Source organism: Bactrocera oleae, chromosome 2, assembly GCF_042242935.1.
Source record: "Bactrocera oleae isolate idBacOlea1 chromosome 2, idBacOlea1, whole genome shotgun sequence".
NCBI lineage: Eukaryota > Metazoa > Arthropoda > Insecta > Diptera > Tephritidae > Bactrocera > Bactrocera oleae.
In genome coordinates, this window is record NC_091536.1 from 44297347 (window position 1) to 44315160 (window position 17814).

General features: G+C 36.6%; 1 protein-coding gene and 1 long non-coding RNA gene across 5 annotated transcripts in view; one reads left to right on the forward strand and one right to left on the reverse strand.

The window, feature by feature from the left end:
* Positions 1-6094: 6094 nt before the first annotated feature.
* On the reverse strand, positions 6095-16075 carry LOC138858975 (uncharacterized). Its single transcript, XR_011398014.1, has 3 exons — positions 14192-16075; positions 13855-14127; positions 6095-6531 (listed from the first exon to the last, which is right to left on the reverse strand). It is a non-coding gene; the product is annotated as an uncharacterized lncRNA (long non-coding RNA).
* An 83-nt stretch (positions 16076-16158) lies between these two features.
* The window catches only part of tw (Protein O-mannosyl-transferase 2), a 240925-nt gene continuing 239269 nt past the window's right edge, over positions 16159-17814 (forward strand). For 3 of the 4 annotated variants that reach the window (XR_011398013.1, XM_070113051.1, XM_070113052.1), the window contains exons 1-2: positions 16856-16940; positions 17032-17406. Coding sequence is in view for 2 of the 4 variants with exons in the window: in XM_070113051.1 (XP_069969152.1) it covers positions 17336-17406 (71 nt within the window). In the remaining 2 variants the exon portion in view is untranslated. Of the gene's footprint in view, positions 16178-16855; positions 16941-17031; positions 17407-17814 lie in introns of those variants that run through there. The other variant, XM_070113053.1, reaches the window with a different exon arrangement.

The following is a 17814-nucleotide window of genomic DNA, read 5'->3' on the forward strand; positions in this document are numbered from 1 at the left end:
GAAAGGCTTTCACACAAAATATTAAGAATTTAAGATTGAAAATGATTTGTTTATGTTATTTTAGAATGAATTGAACTGTATCAAATAAGCTGTGACCTGAAATTTAGCAGTAATTTAAACTTTATATACATATATTTGAAAATAAAATATTTTTTAAATAAATGAAGTACATCATATATATGGAATTCTTTACTCTATAATATAGCGTTTACATTTTTTCAATATTCCTTTCAGTTTAGAAAATATTAGGTACCGAAATTTATATCGGCTGCTGTATCAAATAAGCTGTGACCCACTGACAATTACGCTAGCAAAAAAGTTCGTGTTCCCTTTTAGACTGTATTGCCGTTGACTTATGTATATAGATAAAATTTATACCATTGGAAAGAAGAAGACGTGCAGAAGTACGTCAACAGGAACACAGGTAAAAATGCGTTGGCGCAAATTTAGCGACTACAACAACTAAAAGCGCGGTGGCGCGTTTTCATTGGTCCATGATATTTCTCCTTTGCGCATCACACTAAACACAGTCGTATACAAAAGTACGTTTCGTCGCTGTTTTGTATAAGTTACAAACACGTATATCGGATAATTGTGTATCATTTACGGCGAATTGTAGTTGCCACTTTTAATCGTGTTTGGACTTTGCGTGTTGAATACTGAATTATGTTACAATTACATTTTTAACACATATTAAATTTCAAGTATTGTTTGTAAAAAAAAACACATTGAAGTGGAAATAACCTTTGATATCATTCATTTTACTTTGGTGCGTTAGAAATGTTTAATTTTTGAAAAGTTTGTTTCCAAGTTCAATTTTATGTAATTCGTTGAATCAACAATATCAACAACAACAACGAAATAGGAAGTGATTGCATTTTTTCTCGTTTCCTTTGCAATAGTATTAATGTTGAGTTCTGGAGTTTGATGAAGAGCATCAAATATATTTGCAAGTATGTGAATAAAGGAAGTGCATTTAGAATAATGAAATAACGAACTACCTAATTAGCCGGTTTATCAGCTCCAATGTATTTTCGGTTCCAAAATCATAAACAGCTTCCACCAGTTATTCATTTAATTCTGCATTTCGAAAACGGCCAACGTGTATTTTTCACGAACGAAATCACGCTGTAATAATTGGGTCATGTATATAAAGTCAATCCAAAGCAGACTTACTGCTTTTATCTGCGACTGTTGTTGGTTAATGTCACCGGACCATTGTCATTTCAAGATATTCGTAAAGAAACGAACAACAGTATCCAACGTATAAAGATGCATGTCTTGCACTGGGATTGCTAGAAGATGCTTGCATTAAATTGCACAGGAACACAAATTTGTCTACTATTTAGTACTGATGACATGTGTGACCAGATCCGAGCACAAATGTTGTCGGAACCATAAAGATTCGAAGACTTATATCATCGTACAAAGAGCAACGATCCAACCATAACATTCAGTAACGCAATGCCGTTGCGAATTTACCAATGACCCATTCCGGTATTAGTTCACCAAATCTGATGCATCTGATTTAATCAATATAGAAATCGAGAAGCGCAGTATGATACTGTCGAGTGGGCCGCGACTGTTACTCGCAACTTCCAATGCTTAACAAAAGTGCAATGATTAACAAAAATTAACGCTGATGTTATCAACGCTTGCTTAAAATCTTCTCGACTGTGGCGTAATGTTGAAAAAGTGCAGCTGACAGTGAACATGCGAATTCGTATGCTTCAAGCAGAGAATGTTAATAAATAGAGAATGTGCAAATGTTAAGAAGTACTAATTTGAACTTTTCACAAGAGGGAACTCGACTCTTTTGAAATACACCACGCAACGATCGAAACGGGGAAAAGGCTACAAATAGACACAAAGAATATTCTTAAATGAATTAAGCTCATGCTGATTTACATTTGCATATTACCAAAAAATCATAATTTTTGTAATTTAAAATAAACCTTCAAAATATATAATAGGATTATTGGTTAAAGCAGCTGATTTTACAACAAAATAAGTAATTAATAGATAAATTCTTCAACACATTTTTGTGCGTTGCATGAACAATATCTAATAGCACAGGATATCAAAAAAAAAAAAAATGGCTAAGCGATCGCTTTCCCACTTTTGCGGTGGCTCAGGTCGTAAGCATGAAGGAGCTAAGATCAATCCGAATACGGGCATTTACGTTCGAATCCTGAAACTCGTAAAACTTAAATTTTGTTTTCTTTTATTTTATTATTTGATATTATATTTTAGCGAATCTCAATTCAGTTACTTAAATAGCATATTTTACTCACTGAAATAATTAGAATATGTCAGGAAAGTATGTTCATATGTTTGGATTTATTGCATATTCCCAAATGTGAAAATCACACATACATTCATAAGTGTACACGTACGCTGATGCTGGGGTCTCCTTGACCCGCACAACCAATTACTTTTGACTACACTTTTTGCTTTTTACGAGAACAGCTAGAACGAAGCAAGTTGAACGATCGCAAGCAAGGAGAGGTCAGGGGGTGCACTGCCACATCATTATTTCAAATATATTTTTGTACTCTCGCAACCTGTTGCTACAGAGTATAATAGTTTTGTTCACCTAACGGTTGTTTGTATCACCTAAAACTAATCGAGTTAGATATAGGGTTATATATATTTATATAAATGATCAGGATGGGACTGTCTGTCCGTCCGTCCGTACAAGCTCTAACTTGAGTAAAAATTGAGATATCTTTATGAAACTTGGTAGACATGTTTCTTGGTACCGGGAGACGGTTGGTATTGCAGATGGGCGTAATCGGACCACTGCCACGCCCACAAAACGCCATTAATCTAAAACAAATAAATTGCCATAACTAAGCTCCGCAATAAGATACAAGACTGTTATTTGGTACACAGGATCACACTAGGAAGGGGCATCTGCGGTTAAATTTTTTAATAAGTGGGCGTGGTCCTGCCCCAAATAGGTTTAATGTGCATATCTCCTAAACCTCTAAAGCTATAATAAAAAAGTTCACTGGAAGCAGATGTTTTTAGAACCTCTACCTACAGTGTGGAAATAGTTGAAAGGCGACTCCGCCCACTCCCCATATAACTGTACTGTTAAAAACTACTAAAAGCGCGATAAATCAAGCACGGAACACGCCAGAGACATTAAATTTTATCTCTGGGAGGGTATGAGATAACTTTATAGGAACCGCGCTCAAAATTAGACAGTGGGCGTGGCACCGCTCACTTTTAGGTGAAAACCCATATCTTGGGATCTGCTTAACCGATTTCAACCAAATTCGGTGTGTAACGTTCTTTTTATATTTCTATGTCACAGTGCGAAATCGGACTACAACCACGCCTATTTCCCATATAACACCATTTTCAATACCATATGATTCTTTCACTTTCCATTATGCATATCAAGCAACAATGATTATATCGGGGTAAAACTTTGCGTGAATACTTCTGTTAACTTTCCAAAATACATCATTACGGAGAATAAAATAGAATGGTTATCCGCTCTTCGACCCATACAAATCTCCACGTACAGACGGAGTCATTCCAGCCATGCAGCAGAGTGCCCCTTATTTATCCGTGCCATTGCTATAATCTTAACTTCCTTCCTGCTGAAAACACTAGAAAAAATCTTGAACGTGCACATCAGGGCCGCAGCGCCCCCTGGAAGCTTGTCCAAGGCGCAGCACGCATACACAAATGGCAGATCAGTAGTGACTGCACTCAATAAACTGGTATTTAGAATCGAAAGAGCGCTTGAGTATAAGGAATACGCTCCTGGACATTTAACAACGTTTCTACTGAATCTATTCTGAATAGTATCCAGTCAACAGGTATTGATCCTGCTATACAGCGTTGGATCAAAAGCCTCTTGAATTAGAGAAAGATAAAATCAGAATGGAACGACATAAGAAAGACCAAGAAAGTCTGTAGGGGCACTACGCAAGGTGGATGCTATCTCCGCTCATATGAACATGAATGGTGAATAAACTGCTAAGAAACTTGAACATCAAAACCTCTAAGATAGTGACATATGCAAACAACATTGCCATCTTAATAACGGGAAGATGTCTACACACCATAAGCAGTATTATGACCAAGATTGTCAATACAGTCCAGAATTGGTCTGCGGTTGAATCTGGAGAAAACGAATTTGCTTGTGCTCACAAGAATGGGGGCTTCCCTCGATAAATGGGACGCAACTCGCCCTCAAGGAGCGCACCAAGTAACTTGGGTTAGTCTTGGACAGTAAACTGCTGTGGAAGCACAATGTGGAAGAAAGAGTGAGGAAGGAAGCAATACATTATATGCATGTAGGTAGATATTTGTCACAACCTGGGGGCTTTCTCCTTTTATCATGCACTGGTATTACACAGCTATTGTAAGACCAATTCTGTTCTACGGTACAGTAGTATGGCCAATTATAAATTATAAAACGCCGCAGGAAAATCGGTGGAGAGTACAATTGGCTGCAGGAGAATTTACATATAGAACCAAAGGTGTGTTAGATGCGTGCAACACATTAAACATTTATACGGATGGCTGGAAAATGAAGGACGGACAGTATATTTCAGCAGAGGTATTTGCTATTGGGAAAGACGCAGAACTAGCCTCTAATGCATCAGCAGGCAACTCCAGAGTCAACATCTACGTAGAGAGCCAAGCAGCAATCAAGGCAGTAACGACGTATTGCATATCGACCAGAAGTATTTTTGAGAAGCAGGGCAACAGCGGCGGGTGCCAGACCACAAAGGCATCGATGGCAATGACATAATGGACGAGATTGCCAAGAGTGGTGTAGGGCTGTCATCCGACAACGTGACCGAAATTGGTTAGCCCATGTATTGTCTTTCATGACGATCTGAACAAGAGCATGTCAAGGAAGATTAAAATTCGATGGAATGATCTATCAGAATGCAAAACTGCAAAGGTAATGTGCAAAGCGGTAGATCAAAAATGCACCAAGTTCCTGATCACTCTTGGTAGAAGAGACTGTAGAAACATGATTTGAATACTCACTGGCCACAGTTTGGTGGCGGCACACGTCTGCAGAAGGTGGCTGACAGATCGAGATGACTGCAGGAAATGTAAAGAGTAGGACACCAGAGAAACAATGGAGTATCTCTTGTGGACTTGTCTTTGCAAGACAACGCTTCAAACCTCACAGTACGAAACACTGAAGAAGGTGTCGATAGTGAGGCCGCCGAATCTACTTAAATTCCCGTCAAGCGCAGGAAAGAAAGATAACTACTTCTCTTAAACTAAGTAACGGCACTCCATCTGGCATCGTTAAGGACTTAAACTGGTCTATACGTAGCTCACAAGCCCTCCAGATTAACCTAATCTAACCTAAAGTAACAAATATATATTAAATTACAATTATTTATAGCTATTTATTCATATTTCATATTTCTACTACTAATTAAAAATAAACAAAAATTACTATCTTAAAGCAATGGTGTATAAAATTTTTTGGGTCAGTCCGTCTTTAGCGAATACAAACCAACTAGATGGTTTTCCCACGCCAGAACATGCTACATAAAGTTGTCCGTGGGAAAAACATGGTGTAAAGCTATTGCATAGCATTTTTTATCAACTTTTGCAATTATAAATATTTTTTTTTTTATACAGTTTTTGTCTTTTCTTTGATATTAATTCAAGGTACACTTTTTGAGTGTGGTGACCGATAAGAAAACAAATTGTTTTCTTTTATTGAATAAATGAGAAGTTAATATTGTTTAAAATATTTTTATTATCTTACAATACATGAAGTTTATTCAGGATGTTTGATCATTGAATCTATAGGTTTATGGTAACTGATATAAGAAACATTGCAACAGAGTTGATATCCTCTAAATATCTGGAAAATACCGCGTCAATAGTGATCCCATCTTTTGTTGTCGATTCTTGTGGATCATTATTCATTTTTTAATTAATTTTTTCCGAAAGAAAAGTTGTCAATCGCTCTGCTTTCATCAGCGAAGAGGATATGAAATCGCCAGCCAAGATAATTGGAAATTTATTACCATTGATAACTTGATTAAAATACATAATTTCAATTGTATTGTTCAATTTAAACGAGATACTGTTCCAAAGCGTGGGGTAGCTATTTATGAAAATAATAATAATGTTACAAATATTATGACTCCGAATATTGAATAATTTAATTTTATTAATTAAACTTTTATTAAATTCCATATTTGTATTTGCCATTAAAAAAATTGTATCTTAAATATTATTATTTTTGAATCACCCTTGCTGTCTCTTCAACTGATTTGTTCAGCGTGAGATATACGAAAATATGCCTAAAAGAATGAAAAAATTTGCACATAGAAGCTATGCAATACCTTAAAAATATTAATAATGATCCCCCTCGCCCTGCCGAAACTGCCCACAAATTCGTAAATTGGTTTTTGTTCATCCTTTAGCAGAGAATGTTGATAAATAGAGAAGCCGCAAATGTTACATCGAAAATACAACTTCGACTCTTTTGAAATACACCACGCAATGATCGAAACGGAGAAAAGGCTATAAATAAACACAAAGAATGTTCTTAAATGAATTAAGCGCATGCTGATTAACATTTGCATATTACCAAAAAATCATACAATAATTATTGTAATTTACAATAAACCTTCAAAATATATAATAGGACAAACAACACTAGATACAGAAAAATTGTTCAAATTTAATTTCCTACAAAAAAGTCTTCGGCACCAAATCGATAATAATAATACTCTTTGAGACACAGAGATTTTAAGTTGAAGTGGTATGGAATTTTTCTGTATCTAGTGTTGTTTACGAGATAATTCCAAAAAAACGCGAATTTCATGAAAAAAATAGGTTTGGGGGCCCGTACTACCCCGCAGGTGCAAGTTATAACTTTACCGCAATGGAGACTTTTGTAGAGCGTTCAATTCTGAGGAATACCTAATGACGGATGAGATAATCCCAACAACTGCCGCTGAGTTATAAAATTAAAAAAAAAAAACAAATTTTACGTGTATTTTATATGGGAAATCTTTACAGGTCTAGGTCTAGTACTTAATATTAAAATTAAAGTCCCAAATTTTTAGGGAATTTTTTTTTTGGTATTTCTTTTATAGTTAAAAAAAAAAAGCAGTCTAATGTACATACATGTGTACATATATGCCAATATATGTATATTGAAAATGTGAATGAAGGAAAATATTCACATACAAATTGATTATTTGAAACAAGTAAAAAATGATAATGCTCACACATTAGACCAATATTTTGTGGTGGTCCTTGCATAGCACAGATCGTTATTGCAAATTTACATAAAATATATTGCCCGAGTTCAAATCCTATCACTTATGTTGTTTTATTTATATTTAAATTTTTAAAAACCTTTTTTAATAAATTTATTTTAATTTAATTTAAATTTTTTCCTCATTATTTGTTATTCTAATTCTCCTTAACACGCATGCTAAAGAACATCTGCGCATACATACATATGTATGTATATTAGCCCTTCATTTAATAGATACTGGTCTGGTGGAACATTGCGAAAAATAGTCGCTGCCATTTCGACAGTATCATAATGCAGTTCACTATTCACATCTGTGTTAACTCAGATGCACTTCGATTTGGTGAACTCATACTGATATGACTGATTGGTTTGATTGGTCAATGATCCATTGTATATTGCGTCACTGGATGATATCGGTAGTCCGTTGCACATTATACGAATCAGTCATCGAAACAATGTGATCCGTACTATAGCAAATAGTAGACGAATTTGTGTTTTTGTGCAGTTTAATGCTGCTTTAGTAAGCATACTGTCCCAATGATGAAGGATGCCAAGGCATGTATCTTTAAACGTTCGATTCTGTTTTCGATTTACTTTACGTATACCTTGAACTGATAATGGTAAAGCGACATTAACCAACAACAGTCGCAAAAATGCACTTAGTCTGCCTTGGATGGCTGTATATTCACGGTCTAAATTATTTGATTTGAATATGCTTTGCTTGCGGGGCATCCATTTTTTTATTTAGATTAAGCCTATATCAAATAGCGTGGTAATATTAGAAAATATTCGTTGGCCGTTATCGAGATGCAAAAAGAAATAATGTTAAATTCATTATGAGAATAAAATCATCTTGAGAGTTGCACTGAACAATAAAATGATAGGTGCAACAACCACTGCTATAATCGAGATACAAATAAAACAAAAAACTGTAAAAAATTGAGAAATAGAAACCCCACTTCGTTTCATCTCTACTCCGTGATGTTTGCTGATCGATAGCACAAACAGTCACCGACGCAAAACCGTGAATCAAATCAGCTGATACGACCAATCTTATGAGAGCGCAATGTAATTGAACAGTCACCACCGCTTCTACCGTTCGCTTCAACAGACCGTACGGTAGAATATATACGAAAATTGGATTTTTTTCGTAGAAACGAGTGAGCTGAGAGTGAGAGAGCAATCTTCTGCAAAGCAGGGTTGCCAATCTCGATATTTAGTAGAATGAAAAATTGAACTTAAATATATTTGAAATATTCTTAAAATAACTCAAAATCACAGTCGAATACACTTATTTATAAATAGGTTAACTATTTTTATACTCTCGCAACCTGTTGCTACAGAGTATAATAGTTTTGTTCACCTAACGGTTGTTTGTATCACCTAAAATTAATCGAGTTAGATATAGGGTAATATATATATAAATGATCAGGATGAAGAGACGAGTTGAAATCCGGGTGACTGTCTGTCCGTCCGTCCGTCTGTCCGAAACTTGGTAGACATGTTTCATGGTACCGTGAGACGGTTGGTATTGCAGATGGGCGTAATCGGACCACTGTCACGCCCACAAAACGCCATTAATCAAAAACAAATAACTTGCCATAACTAAGCTCCGCAATAAGATACAAGACTGTTATTTGGTACATAGGATAACATTAGGGAGGAGCATCTGCAGTTAAAATTTTTTTTAAAAAATGGGCGTGGTCCCGCCTCTAATAGGTTTAATGTGCATATCTCCTAAACCGCTAATGCTATAATAACAAAATTCACTGGAAGCAAATGTTTTTAGCACTTCTATTGACGGTGTGAAAATAGTTGAAATCGGGTGGCAACTCCGCCCACTCCCCATATAACGGTACTGTTAAAACCTACTAAAAGCGCGATAAATCAAGCGCTAAACACGCTAGAGACATTAAATTTTATCTCTGAGATGGTATAAATTGGGTTTATAGGAACCGCGTTCAAAATTAGTCAGTGGGCGTGGCACAGCCCACTTTTAGGTGAAAACCCATATCTTGAGAACTGCTCAACCGATTTCAACCAAATTCGGTGCATAACGCTCTTTTTATGTTTCTATGTCATAGTGCGAAAATGGGCGAAATCGGACTACAACCACGCTTACTTCCCATGTAACACCATTTTCAATTCCATCTGATTCTTTCACTTTCCACTATGCAAATCAGGTAACAATGATTATATCGGGGTAAAACTTTGCGTGAATAATGCAATTAAAGTATGCCATCTTGCGGCCAAAAATTGTCTAAATCGAACCAAAACTGTTCAAACCCCTAAGTACTAAATATGTGGACCCCTGTGCCTATAGTTGACCTTCTACCGAAAATATCAGTCAATCCACAAAGAAATCTCAAACGAGTATACCATTTGACTTTGCGAGAGTATAAAATGTTCGGTTACATCCGAACTTAGCCCTTCCTTACTTGTTAGTAGTTGGATTTTAGTTAGAACTTTTACATTATAAAAAATTATAACTAAATGTGTGAAAAGTCGTGAATAGAAATAGAACAATGGCAATATTGGTGGAATGAAAATAAAAGAGAATTTTGGTTTGATACGGACGGTAAGTACGGAAGGGAAGAATCTGGGTGACTGTTTGTGCTATGAGGAGTGATAACGGGAGACACCTGACGGGGATAACTGATTGGTTGATAGAATTATAAATGAAAATTACACATACTACAATTATAATTTTCGATTGCCATCTTGTAGATCTGTGAATGTGAATCAGAATAATATAAAAATCTCGATTAGAAATCAGGGGTTGAACGTATAAGGGTCAAAATTTATAATTGTATGTATTTTTATAAAGCTTTTATTTATTAGCTTCACCTGTATGTTTGTAATCTTTTTCTGTGCAAGCGATAACTTCAGTATAAATTGAGACATCTTGATGAAACTTGCTACATATGTATGTTCCTTGACACCCAAGAAATTCCCGTATTGCATATGGGCGTAATCGTACCACTGCCACGCCCACAAAACGACATTAAAAGAAAATCTATAAAGTACCATAACTAAGCACTAAATTATGATAGCGAACTGTAATTTGGTACAGACGATCGCGGTAAGAAGGGACACCTGTTGGCTGAAATTGGCCAAGACAGCTAGCTCAACTAATTTTGCTGGGAGGAAGTTTTTTTAAGCATACACTATGAAAATGGGTAAAATCAGATAATGACCACGCCCACTCCTCATATAACTGTTATGTTGAAAACTACCAAAAGTGCAATAACTCACTAAATAAAAGCGCCATAAGCATTAAATTTCACAAACAAGATGGTAGGGAAGAGCTTAATAGGAAGAAAAATCTTGTAAATCTTATCTGTAATCTCAGGAACTATCAAACTCATTTCAACCAAATTTGGTATGTGAGGTAACCCAGCCATTACTATAACACACTGTGTAAATAGGCGAAATCGTACAACCTCTATGAAACTATGCAGCTAAAAGCCACCACGTGTGGCTAAATAATAAATATGGTTTAAAATGCTAAACTTCTTTTTAGAGCACAATAACCTAAAATGTGAAAAGTAAATATAGTTTAAAAAAATCTAAAAAACTTGCTTCTTCAAGCTTCTGCACTTCAAACTAAAAAGTATTTGTATGTCAATGTTTCTGTCAGTTTATATAAGGAATTAGTTTTCACTTTTTATGTTGAAGTGCTCTTAAAGCGTGTTTTTTAGTTATTTTGAACTATTTTTATTCAATGTTGAATCAAAAAATTCTGTAAAAAAAAAATATAATAATAACATTAAGGGGTATGAAAGATATATGTCGGCCGATTCTCAGATCTACCCGATAAGCACACCAAGTTGTATCTAAATCGGTCCAGCCGTTTCGAAGGACACGAGAATTTTATATATAAGACATAGATAGTAAATAATAATTTATTATGCTTTTACACTGCCGCAACATGTTACACAGAGTATACTAGTTTTGTTTACCTGTCGGTTGTTTTTATTGTACTACCTAAAACTAATCCAGATAGATATAGGGTTATTATCTATTGATATATACTTGTAAGTGATTATGACGAAACAAGTTGAATTCTGGGTAACTGTCTGTCCGTCTATGCAAGCGATAGGTAGGTAGAGTGGCTGTCTGACGACGCACTTAAGCCTATAGGAGTCCCACTGTGATATTGCTTCCTCTCTGAACCAACCTGTACTTCTGATGAAGTTCATCAGTATAAATAGTTTTATGTGAGCAACTTTCGAGACGCCGTCCAGGAACCCTCGACCGAAGATGTTTTAAGGTCTCCTCTTCTTCTACCTGACAGCTTCTAGAATAGTCATTGTAAGGTGCACCTAGTCTGCTGGCATGTCTACCAATTAGACAGTATCCAGCTACCAGAGTTCTTATGTCATTTCTTTTGAAATTTAGTATTTATTTTGTGCGGCTCATGTTCCATTCCTGCCACGTTTGCTTGTTAGTTGAGCAAGTCAGGGACTGACTTCACCGAGACTCAGCTAGGTTTATAACATGTGCGCAGAGTAAATGTTTACAAGTGGCCAGAGACATTAAAATTCCCTCTCTTTCAGAGATTAATTATAGAGTGGTACCTGCGCTGGTTAGTTCATCTGCTTCGCAATTACCAGGGATATTCCTATGCCCTGGAACCCATTGCAGCTTTACCGTGAAGTAGGATGTTAGATCCTCTTAGATATCAAGACATTATTGCACTATCTTTCACAAAACTATAGGAGACTTTAGTGATTTCAAAGTCGCTTGGCTATCCGTATATATAAATATACTCCTTGTTGTGAGCACACTTTTTGTCAGAATAACAAGGCTTACTTTGATTGCTGTGGTCTGGTACTCTTCTCTGGTAGGAAAGCCAATATTGGTGACCGAATTTAGTTCCAATTCTATTGGATTTCGAAAGTTCGTGGTAGTGGGCAGAGACGGGAACTTACTGAATATCATAGAATGCCCATTATTCCAGGCGACTAATTGGGAGGATTCCCTCAGCCTCAAAGCTTCTTTCGCTGCCACGTGCTTACATAACAAGTCTGTTGACAGTAAATGTAAAATGAAGTTTAGTGCCTGACTTGGCGTTGTTCTAAGAGCTCCACTGATGTGTATATTGGCTGCTCTTTGTATGCTTTCCATACGCCTCACCGCGTATGTCTTCTCCATTATTTGCCACCATACCAATATATCTTATGTCATGATCGGTTTTACAACTACTGTGTAGAGCCAATGAGCTACTCGAGGCATTAGCCCCTATTTGGAACCCATCATCCTTTTGTAGGTGTAAAGTGCTGTAGTTGCTTTCTTCGCCCTAGCATCTAAGTTTGATTTCTTTGAAAACTTCCTGTCTAAGATTAGTCTTAAGTAGCTTGCCTTATCTTTAATTGTTAGTCTGCTACCATTTAATACTGGCGCCGTAACTTCTGGAGTATTGTGTTTCCTAGTGAACAGTACTAGTTCCGTCTTACTAGCATTTAAGTTTAGTCCGCACGATACGGCCCAACGATTTATAACGTCTAAAATTGTTTGCTTAGTTAGTTGTAGGTTGACAAGAGTGTTGGGGAGTTTACCTCTAACTGCCACATCGTCAGGGTAGGCCACACTATGTACTCCGTTCTTTTCTAGATCCATAGAATTTATTCATTGTTAGGATCCAGAGAAGTGAGGATAACACGTCTCCTTGAGGTGTACCTCTTTGGACAGATCTGCACATCATTGATGTTCCCAGCGTTGAAATTATTGACCTACTCGTGTAATTCTGCGACTGCTGTAATTGAGATAGGAACAAACCGTCTGGTCCTGGCGACTTGAAGGGCTTGAAGCTTTCCATCTAATACTATATCTATAGGAGTGCATTCTATATCTGCTTCAGTGTCTTGTGTATACTCCACTGTATGGTTTTCAGAGTTACCTGGGAAGTGGATATCCATTAGTAGGCCCTCTTCACTGGATATCAACAAGCTGTGACCTGGCTTCTGAAGATATCCAATGCTATGTACCGATGGTGCCATTTTCCAATAATTTATTTTTGCTCTCCTAACCTCCTTTTTGTATGAACTTACGGAGTTGTAATAATTATCCCTATCTTCCTCGCTTTGGGATGGCTTAGCTAAATTTAACTGCTTCTGAAGTCTTTCTGTAATTTTTTAAGTTCGGGAGACTACCATGGGGGCCTAATTCTACCCCTACTTTGTGTTATTGGACTAGCCACCTTGCCTTGCCTGCCGGTAAGAATCCGTAAATCGTTTAATGAGGATGTCGAGATCCTTCTTGTTATTGGGATGAAATGGCGGAATCATAGGAATACGTTTCTCCAGCTCTTGCATGTGCACCAGCCAGTTCGTTTTCCTATCATTCCTGAAGTTGTTGACTCTATCTGCCCTTTCCTCAATAATACATTCAGTATATCGGTAATCCGAAAAGTAGTGTTCTTCAAAAACTTTTCATTGGGTTACTCTATTGAGCAGTTCTTCCGACACAAGTATTATATCCAATACTTCTTGTCGGTTTCTTGTGATAAACGTTGGCAGAATACAATTGTTACACAACATAAACTTAGTGCCTAATAAGCAATTAAACACACTCACTCTGTCATTGACATCTGTGCTTCTTCAGATTTTATTGTGCGCGTTTGAGTCACATCCAAGAATAGTCATGCACTCGGATGTCACGCTATCCCGTACCAACTTTTTTACCAGCAGATGTGGCACATGCTTCTCCTCGTATGGCATATAACTTAACACCAGACGGTAACTACTTGCGCCAGTTTCCCAGCTTATTGCTGCTGTGCCATGGTTGCTATAACGATGTAACATAGATAGTGATTGAGGTATGCACCGCGACCTATGGTCTATTGTGCCCTAAAACGATGTAACATAGAAACGTTAAGGTTTTTCTTTACCTTTATACATGCTATGACTTTACCTTCACAATTAGGCACATATATATTTCGGTGTCCTGAATCAGCAAATACGCCCTCCATTAACCCGTGGCTACTGAATGAGGTCAAACTCAGGTTTTTCTATTGCCACGCGGTTAACTACGGCTACTGAAGATAGTTTGCTGTGATGGAGATTAATTTGTAGAAAACGCATTAAAAGCTATTTTATCTACATCTTCCTGAGAGTCACTTAAGAGCTCTTTCTCAGTATTAAGGTTTGAGAGTCCGTCAGCAAGCTCAGAACACTCTCCTTGCTCTAAACTTTCAATATCACCCGAGGACTCCATTGGATCTTCGACTTCGCTCATCTCGTTTTCCGATGCTAGGTGGTCTGCAGCATCGGTATCCGACTTGTAAGTCGTGATTCTCACCTTTATGAATCCATAATTAATCTCCCCGCCACGGTTCGATTGACTCCTTTATTAGTAACAGCAGAATCTGCATCGTGGCCTTGGTCTCCACGCCAGATACTCCTACGGGGTCCTCGAAATCCTTGACAAATTTCCACCCTTCTGTAGGTAGATTAGGATTGCAGGCTCTTATGAGCTACATAATCTGGTCCGCCTGCGATTGTGTAGCCGGTAACCAGACCCTTGCCCTTGATTTGGACAAGAAGTCCTTTTTATCAACTACTACCAATTTAGCTTAGGGATATGCCTCCCCTACCTTGGCTATAGCAGCTTTGTAGAGTGCGACCGATCTCCCGTCGTCGCAAGCAATCATATTGATCTGACCCCGGTTCCAGCCGGCATCTGTGCATGATTGTGGCGAACTCGGATTGTTTAGTAGGACCTCCAGCGCCACGTTTGTCAGTGCAGATCGCACCCATTTTCATTGGGCTCTAAGGATTCTTCCTTCGGGAGCTCCTTTATCCAGCACACCAATAATAATTCCGTTTCGGGCCACATCGGCAAACGATTTTGCGGGAGTTACACAATTTGTCTTTGGTCTCTTGGCTGACGGCTTGGCCTCTTCAGCTAACCTCAATCGCTTCGCAGCCATTACTGGTGGTTCAAGCTTAAAGTTTGTTATGACTGCTCCGCGCAGTCAATAGATTCCTAGGGCTCCCAGTCTGGTTGATCCTCGGCACGAGTCGCATGACCCTTGATCCAGCCCTTTTTTGCTCCCCCGACCATAGTAAACTGTATGCTGTGCTATTGAGAAGAATCGAACACCCAGGTAAGAAGTCTGACCTTAGCTAGATTTCTCACAACTACGACAGGGCGGACTTTTACCGCCCGTCCCTGCTTACGTCGTGAAACTGTGGTATCTATTACCAGCCGGCATCCTCCGAGAGGGCTCTGCGGGGATTTTTGCCGACCATGCAAGCGATAAATTGAGATATCTTGATGGGTACATTTGTTCCTTGGCACACAGGGAAAATTGGTATTGCAAATGGAATATATTATCCAAAATCGGGCGATTGCCCTGCTCACAAAATGTCGTTAATCAAAAGACTATAAAATGACACAATATCAAGAGATGCGTATTGCATATGGGTGAAATCGGACCATATGTCCATAAAATGCCGCAAAGGGGAAAACTATAAAAATCTATAACTAAGAAGGGAATCTGTGATTTAAAATGTTTAAATAGTAGGTGTTATCCGGTACGTTTTTATACAGTTTTAAAATGGTTAAATTCGAATAATACCAATGTCTACCGCCCAAACAAAAGTTAATTTGAAGCCTGCTTAAAGTGCGTCAAAAACAGAAATTTTACAGAAAAGATGGCAATAATGATTTGCAGACGAAAATTAAAATGAATGTAATTGGTCTACAACCCTACAAAGTACCAATGAAGGTGTCAGAATAAAACTTTGTGCAAATACTGCTTTTTAAGGTATACCGTCCATAAATAGTGGCAATAGTGATCATAACTTTTAGAGCCACATTGTCCAATTGGTGAGATTTATTTCAATAAGATAGCAGTTTTTCTTGATGATAATGTGACCTTGTGTTAAAAATCTGGTAAATATTATTTTATATTACCTCTAGCTCTCATATACCTAATATAAAAACTTCAAACCTCTGGTTTGCTTTATACAGTGCAGTACGAGTATATAAGTTAATATTATATGTATGACATGCTAGATATACTATAGTTTAATGCCCAAAGTGTATGAATTTCCCAGTTTCCCATATACTATCATACTCTATGCCGAATAAGTCACTTTTATATAAAATTACATGGAAATATTCGAATACATTTTAGTAATGCCAAACGTGAATGCAGTCAGTCCAGGCTTTCTTCTTATCTTAATATATCCGATATAGTGATTTCCGACATAATTTCCAGCTGATTTTAATTTGTGATATGAAATATCTGGACATGTTTTCGTAAACATAATGTGATTTGGCGCTGAATGTGAGTGGAATAGGGGTAGATCTTGGCCTAAACCCCTTGTACCTCATTTGAGTTAATTAGGTTGATTTTTAAATACATACCTATAAAACTATTAAAAGGATTATATGAAGAAAAGTGTGTGTATATGTTTGATAAGTATTACTAATTTTAAAAATTTTATACTCATCTGATTTTTCGCATGGTACCACTTAATATTTTTTTTCCAGGAGCGAAAATAATTGACCTGATACTTGTTTACGAATTAATACAATATAAATGGATTCCACATCGTTTAGTAGTGATAGCTCAACGCATACACATATTTGTTTCATTTCTATCACGGCTTGTGTAGATTTGTGAAGAATTGCAGAATAAAAATATATACGAGTACGTATGTATTGTAGATTACATACTAATCAGATTCAAATGAATTCTAATTATAAACTATTTATATCGACTCGCTCTTCGTGCTTTCTAGTCAGTCCATACATATGTATATACAAATGTACAAGTATGTTGTCTGCGGTAATAATGTGGTGAATTCGTTAGTGTGGAATAAAAATGTATCTTTCGGCATTAATTTACTCGTTACCTTTTTCTGTGTACGATCTACTTTCAAAACCAGTTCTTGGAGTAAACTACACATAAGCAAGTGGAACGATCATACAGACAGTATCGAAGTACATACATATGTGCCAACTCTTTAGTGGCACGTCAGATAATTTATAGTTCTAGAACAAATTTTAATTTAACTTTATATATTATAAAAAGTGGATAATACAATGAAAAAATCTGATCAAATTAAACTCAAGGGCAATGCTGAAAATTTGAAACCGAAAAAAAAAGATAAAGTGTAAGAGAATTTGAGAGTTTCTGTGTATACATATATATTTGCGTTTGTATATAGTTGATTTTGTTTCGTGCCATTATATACAAAAGAGTTTAGAAACATGCGCAAAATTGCTCTTTCATCTACATTTGGTTGTTTCAAATTATGTGTATGCCCATATCTTTTAGAATAACTAAGGACGCGTACAATTAAAAATTAATATAAATATTATTACCAAATGATTTGTTATATTGTACATTATTATGAAGCTGCGTATTACATGTTAATGTATTATATTATTATGTAGGTACAATAATACCTACATGTATGTAGGTATATTTATATTTCAATATAAGTCTTCCGTTAAAAATTAAGTGATTACTATCAAAAACATAGAACGTGAATCTGTTTCGTATGCAATATATTTAAAAA